The sequence below is a fragment of the Quercus lobata genome, chromosome 2 (assembly GCF_001633185.2).
Source record: "Quercus lobata isolate SW786 chromosome 2, ValleyOak3.0 Primary Assembly, whole genome shotgun sequence".
Taxonomy (NCBI): domain Eukaryota; kingdom Viridiplantae; phylum Streptophyta; class Magnoliopsida; order Fagales; family Fagaceae; genus Quercus; species Quercus lobata.
In genome coordinates this window covers 79,720,949-79,728,102 of record NC_044905.1, presented here as the reverse complement: position 1 = coordinate 79,728,102, position 7,154 = coordinate 79,720,949, and the positions used below count along the sequence as shown (strand labels likewise).

Here is a 7,154-nt window from a genome sequence, read left to right as displayed (position 1 = left end):
TTATGGATCATAGTGTATGGAATGTAGTTTCATAGTTATTTTTGGAAGCTTGGTATTAAACTATTCCTATCATTCTTGTCATGTGGTTAATGAAATTGTTTTTGCATAAATTAAATGGAAATTCCCAAATTATAACATGTTTGGTAAAATATTCATTATCATGAAACTTGCATTTACCCCCCCTTACTGGGCTCTGTCTCATTCCCCAAAATCTTTTGAGACAGCTTTTTGGTGGTTAACAGTAGTTAGACTAACTACTAATGGAGGCTAAACTTTTGTGATGGAGATATTAGACGATGTACATCTTAGAGTAGGCTTGACTCATTATTTTGTATATTATAGTGGTTGTGACTTTATTCTCATTGATGGGACAAACTAATGATATGTAATTATTTATTCAAACCTCTTTTCTTTTGTGGCCAATGGTCCTTGTAATTATTGCTTAGAGTTCTGACTTATTTAGAGAGTATATTCAATGGAATTATTATGATAATTCTTGATGTTGGTACTTGATATGATTTATGTGGATTAAATTTTCAAAAAGGGAAATTCTAAAGGTACTTTGAGACGTCTTTCTCATGCTTTGGACCCTTTAGGGTTTGAGGCGTGACAAGATCGATCAGCCAACACAACTCAAGCTCTAGTCCAGAGCACATCGCATCAGGCACAGGGTATCGAAGATCAGTCCCATCCGTCAGTCACGCTTGCAGTGGTGCTGCCCCTCAGGCCTCCCTGCTCCCTCAAAGCATTTCATCTTTACACTTCTCTCTCTTTTTCTCTCTTACACGATCGGGTTAATGGGTTTGGGGTTTGCTCACTCACTTTGCTTGCTTTTGCAACGGAGTGTGGAGTCTTAGAGACTCTCTGTCTCTGTCTCTCTCTTTAGTCTTTATTTGAAGACTAAAAAATGAAAATGAATTAATGAAATGACTCTCTCTCTCTCTCTCTCTCTCTCTCTCTCTCTCTCTCTCTCTCTCTCTCTTTATATGATTCTCTCTCTTTCTCTTTGATGTTTGAACTGTAATTGGTTAGCTTTACTTTAGTCTTTATAACTTTATTAATATTTGCCCTTGCTGTTTGTTTTGGCTTTATCCATTGGTGTTGGTGTGGGTGAGTTACTGAGTTTGTCTTTTAGTGTATTGTGATGTGTGAATTCATCTAATTGGCTCTTATGATTGGGGCCATGGGGCTTGTTTGTTGAGTGGGGGATGGATGGGGGCATGGGGCCGGGTGGGATATTTGAATTGGGGGAAGTAAATGCATCCAGAACAGAGGCAGTAACTTACCAATAAAAGACAAAATTAAATTATGGAGTGTGTGCTAATAGTTAGTAAAGAAAAATAATGAAGCAACTAATAAACAAAAATTAATAATTTAATTAACCAATACATTATAAAAGACAAACAAATTAAATTATGTTAGGCTAAACAATAATTAATAATTTTATAATTAATGAAACAACAATACAATAAATTATAGTTTATAAAAGACAAACAAATTAATGAAATAACTAAATAACAATTGTAGGGGCAAAGGCCCAAAATCATACAATGGGCCTTGGGCCCCATATGGGAAGATCAACCATGTTCGAGAAAAAGACGTGGGTACCAAAAGGGCTCCTAGCCCAATTCTCATGGGCCTGAAGACATTTAAAGGGCAGTCCGAGGAGAAATGTCTCCTCGGACGTGATGAGTATGGCTCAAACATGCACTTTGCCTACTAAAAGGACCCACCCCAGCGGACATTAGTAACAAGGACGAGCCCCACAGACCCGTGGCAAAGAAGGAAACGTAAGATGTCCAAGGAGGGACTGTCGTTATCATATCAAATGCATGGCATCTACTTTTCTGGCCGCATTAGTGTTGAGAAGACCTGTGAACAGTGCTGCCTTGGCTATCACAACTCACAGAAAGATGGAGGGGGTGTCTGATGGGACAAGCACTCAAGTGAGGGTCTAGATAATCAACAAGTGTAAGGCCATGATGGCTTCAAGGAGACTATATAAGAAAGGGAGTCCTCATGAGGAAAGGAACCGAGAAAAAGGGGAGGAGAAGAGAGGAACAGAAAAAACTGGAGACTTAGAGCAAGAACCAGCAAACAATCATCCTATCTCCTCAGAATGAGAATATATGGACATTAACAGGATTTATTTGCGTCTAATTGTTGTGTAGCCCAACCTTAACTACTGTCCACTTTGCCAAGACCCAATTTTGTAGCTCACTCTCTATAAATTCATTGTTTATGGGCTCCTTGGACTAAGACTCCATACTTGTTGGGCTTGGGCTCCAAATTGTGACCTTACAATTGGCGCCGCCTGTGGGAAGAATAGGTGCCTCAACAAGTGCAACTGTTGGAAATGGAAGGATTAGGTCTGTGCCAAACGGGACCCGCAAACTCCCAACGGCAGGACAACTTCCTTAACCTCGAACGGGAAAAAGATCAAGATAAGTGACGAGAGGGTAGTGTAAATACCTCCCATACGAGCAAAAGTCGTTCGAGAGGGAAAGGTCATGCATCCCAAAAGCAAGACGGTGATAGGGCTCTACAACAAGAAATCGACAACCTGAAGAGGAAGTTGCGCCATGCACAGCGAAGGCATCCCTCCCTCAGTCTGGACACCAGCGATGAAGAGGACAACGAATATAGGCGAAGGTCGAGAACCCCACCAACTGAAACCTTCTCCTATGAGGAAGAGAAACCTTACAAACGCGGCCACAAAAGTCCGTCTTACAAGGGCCTAGTAAACGACACCATGAGTAAGGCCTTGGACTGAATCTCCCAGTCGCCCTTAACACGCAAGATAAAGGGGGCTGAACTTCCTCGGTGGTTCCACCAACCCACTTTTGCCATATATAATGGTCGGACGGACCCTGTAGATCATGTAAGTCAGTTCAACCAAAGGATGGCCATCCATTCCAAAGACGAGGCTTTGATGTGTAAAGTGTTCCCATCTAGTTTAGGACCTATGGCAATGAGATGGTTTGACGGCCTCAAGCCGAACTCCATAAATTCCTTTAAGCAACTAACCCAGGCTTTCGGCTCTCGCTTCATCATGAGCAGTAGGGTTCCTCGGCCCTTGGATTCCCTCCTGTCCTTATCCATGCGAGAATGAGAGACCTTGAAAGCCTACTCAGATAGGTACTGGGATATGTTTAACGAGATAGAGGGAAATTATGATGACGTTGCCATTAGCACCTTCAAAAGAGGCCTGCCGACCGAGCACGGTTTAAGGAAATCCTGGACCGGGAAACCGGTCACTAGCCTACGCTAGTTCATGGACTGAATTGACAAGTACAAGAGGGTTGAAGAGGACCAGTAGGTGGGTAAAGGTAAAGCGAAGGTTGTCCCTTAAGAGAGGAGGGACTTTAGGTTGGATCGATTTAGCAGTAACAACCAGCCAAGAAGAGACTACACGGAGCAACCTAGATCTGCTGGGGCACAGGCAGTCCACGCTGTGTTCTGGGATCCATTACATCAGATCTTGGAGAAAGTTAAGGACGAGCCGTTTTTCAAATGGCCAAATAGGATGGTAGGCGACCCCACAAAATGCAACCAGAACCTATACTGTCAATACCACCAAGAACCGGGGCATACCACTGATGAATGCAGGAACCTGAAAAACCACTTGGATCAGTTGGTCCGAGAAGGAAAGCTAAGTCACCTCTTACATCATTCCAGGGTAATGTCGGTGGCCCGACTTCCCGCTGAGAATGATGGCCGTGAGTCGAAGAGAGCCAAAGGGATGGCTTCACCCTTGCTAGGATTCTTAGATGAAAATAAAATTGGAACGGTTCAACCCCATGATGATGCTCTAGCCGTCACCCTCAGGATTGGGGGATATGACGTCAAGAGGGTGTTAGTCGATCAAGGCAATGCTGTGGAGGTGATGTACCCCGACCTATTCAAGGGGCTGAAACTGAGGCCCGAAGACCTGACGGCATACGACTCCCCTTTAGTAAGTTTCGAAAGGAAAATTGTTATTCCGAGAGGCCAGATTAGACTTCCTATACAAATTGGCTCGGACATAGTGGAGGTGGACTTCATAGTGGTGGATGCATATTCGCCCTACACCGCCATTGTGGCTAGACCTTGGCTTCATGCCCTAGGGACTGTTTCCTCAACCTTGCACCAAAGGGTGAAGTACTCGTCGGAGGGTCGAGTCAAAGTAATAATAGGAGATCAAGCCATGGATCGGCAATGCATGGTATCCACCGTCTCACGAAGGCTAAGTGCTGAGCCCCAACCTTTACCGAGAATTGCTTATAGCAGTTAGCGACCCCAGCCATGATTGGTGGGGGATCAGCCGAGGAGGCAAGTTGTGAGGATTTGGAAAAAGTTCTAGTGGGCATTGATCCAGAGAGATTCTTTTAGGTCGGCTCGGAGCTACCACCCCAAGAGAAAGAGGAGATAATTGATTTCCTTAGGGAAAATGTGGATGTGTTTGCATGGGACGCCTACGAGGCCCCGGGGGTCGACCCGAACTTCATATGCCATCATCTTAATGTTAACCCGACTGTTACGCCCAAGAAACAACCCTCTTGGCGCTCGTCGAAAGAGCATGCTAATGCGGTCAAGAAGGAGATGATGAAACTTAAAAGGGCAGGGGCTATCAAAAAGGTCTTCTACCCTGAGTGGCTGGCCAATACAGTCGTGGTAAAAAAGAAGAGTGGGAAATGGCGAGTCTACGTGGACTTCACAGACCTAAATAAAGCATGTCCGAAAAACCCCTTCCCCATGCCTCGGATAGATCGGCTAGTGGACTCAACCATGGGACATCCTCGAATGAGCTTTTTAGATGCCTTTCAAGGATATCATCAAATACCCTAGCTATAGATAACCAAGAAAAGACAGCTTTTGTCACTCCCATCGGAAACTGCCACTATAAAGTGATGCCTTTCAATTTGAAGAATGCCAGCTTCACCTACCAGAGGATGATGACCAGGATGTTTGAGCTGCAAATGGGTCAGAGCATCGAAGTTTATATAGATGACATGGTAGTAAAGAGAAAACTGGTGTCCAAGGTGAGGGACCTCGAGGACATCTTTGAAGTCCTGAGGAGACACAAGCTGTGCCTGAATGCGTCTAAATGTTCATTCGGAGTGGGGTCAGGAAAGTTCTTGTGCTATATGGTGACCCATAAGGGTATCGAAGTCAACCCCGACCAAATTAGAGCTATCCATAGCATGCAACCTCCTCGAAACCCCAAGGAGGTCCAAAATCTCACCAGCATGATTGCTGCTTTGAACCATTTCATCTCACATTCGGCGGATAGGTGTAGGCCTTTCTTTCTCTTGTTAAACAAGTGGAAAGGTTTCGAGTGGACTGACGAATGCGCCTTGGCCTTCCAGTAGCTCAAAGAGTACCTGTCTCGGCCGCCAGTCATGTCTAGTCCTGAAGCCGACGAGGTTTTATTCACCTACATCACCGTGGCCCCCCACGCAATAAGTTTGGTACTGATCCGAATGGACAACGGCGTACAACGGCTTGTCTATTACGTAAGCAAGTCATTGCATAAGGCTGAAATCCATTACCTCCCCCTAGAAAAAGCCATCCTGGCAATCGTTCAGGCTACGCAAAAACTCCTCCACTATTTTCGGGCACACACAGTCGTCGTTTTAACCCAACTCTTGCTCAGGTCTATACTCAGAAGTGCTTATTACACAGGGAGAATTGCTAAGTGGGGTACCATTATTGGTGCCTTCGACATCAAGTACATGCCTCGCAATGCCGTGAAGGGCCAAATTCTTGCGGATCTGGTGGCTAAGTTTCCTGAGTCCTCACGAGAAGAAGGGGGAGGAATGCCAAGCATGGATGAAAAACTGGTTGGTACAGTCTCTCCGTAGGGGTCCATCTGTTGGAAGGCATACGTCGACGGCGCAGCAAATCAAAGGGGCTCTGGGGTGGGACTCGTCTTGGTTTCTCCCGAGGGAATTAGCATTGAAAAATCACTAATGTTAGGTTTTTCGGCCACCAATAACGAGGCAGAATATGAAGTCCTGTTGGAAGGGATGTCTATGGTGCAGAAGTTGGGCAGGAAATCCATAAACATGTTCTCAGACTCAAGACTTGTTGTAGGTCAAGTAAATGGTGAATTGGAGGCAAGGGATGAAAGAATGCAAGAGTACCTGGTCCAAGCTAAACGCTCGCGGTCGTGTTTTAACACTTTTAGCCTTCTGCACGTATCCAGAAGCGGAAACACCCATGCTGATTCTCTTGTCATGCTGGCCACCTCCTCGGCCAAATGTTTACCTCGAGTTATACTGGTGGAAGATTTGCACAGGCCCTCGATGGTAAAGGCCGAGTTGATGCATGTCCATAGCGTCAGGGCGAGGCCTAGCTGGATGGACCCTTTAATACTATTTTTAAAGGAGGACATCTTACCCAAAGAGAAGAGCGAGGCCGACAAGATTAGAAGAAAGGCTTCTCGATTTTGGCTGTTCGAGGACTTGAAACTGTATAAGCGCTCATTTTCAGGACCGTACTTGCTATGCGTACACCCTAACGCCACAGAGCTTTTCTTAGAGGAATTGCATGAAGGAATTTGTGGGAGCCATACAGGGGGTAGGTCCTTGTCCCATAGAGCCATAACCCAAGGTTACTGGTGACCGAGCATGCAAAAAGAGGCGCATAAATACGTGAAGAAGTGCGACCAATGCTAGAGGCTCGCCCCAAATATACATCAATTGGGCGGGACCCTCAATCCGCTATCCAGCCCTTAGCCATTCGCCCAGTAGGGCTTGGATATCCTAGGGCCGTTTCCTAAAGCAGTGGGGAACAAGAGGTATCTTCTCGTCGGCACTGATTATTTCACTAAATGGGTTGAAGCCGAACCACTGGCAAACATTAGAGACGTAGATGCCAAGAAGTTTATTTGGAGAAACATCGTCACCAGGTTCAGAGTCCCTCACACCCTAATCTTGGATAACGGTCTCCAGTTCGGTAGTAAGGCTTTCAGAAGGTACTGCAGCAAGTTGGGAATTGCGAATAGATACTCCACACCGGCATACCCTTAAGGGAATGGGCAAGCTGAGGCCGTCAATAAGGTCATAGTAAATGGGATGAAGAAGAGGTTAGATGACGCAAAGGGGAGATGGGTGGAAGAGCTGCCCCATGTCCTGTGGATGTATCGAACCACGCCGTGCAGATCGACAGGG

The 7,154-nt window shown here is 45.5% G+C and overlaps 1 protein-coding gene across 1 annotated transcript; it reads left to right on the top strand.

Moving 5' to 3' along the window:
- Positions 1-3,682: 3,682 nt before the first annotated feature.
- Positions 3,683-4,273, top strand: LOC115971798. The gene has a single exon (XM_031091843.1). The coding sequence runs from the start codon at positions 3,683-3,685 to the stop codon at positions 4,271-4,273; it is 591 nt and encodes a 196-aa protein (XP_030947703.1).
- The last annotated feature ends 2,881 nt before the right edge of the window (positions 4,274-7,154 follow it).

Excerpts from the sequence above, each read along its gene's own strand:
- LOC115971798 (XM_031091843.1), top strand. The coding sequence starts at position 3,683 with ATGTCGGTGGCCCGACTTCCCGCTGAGAATGATGGCCGTGAGTCGAAG.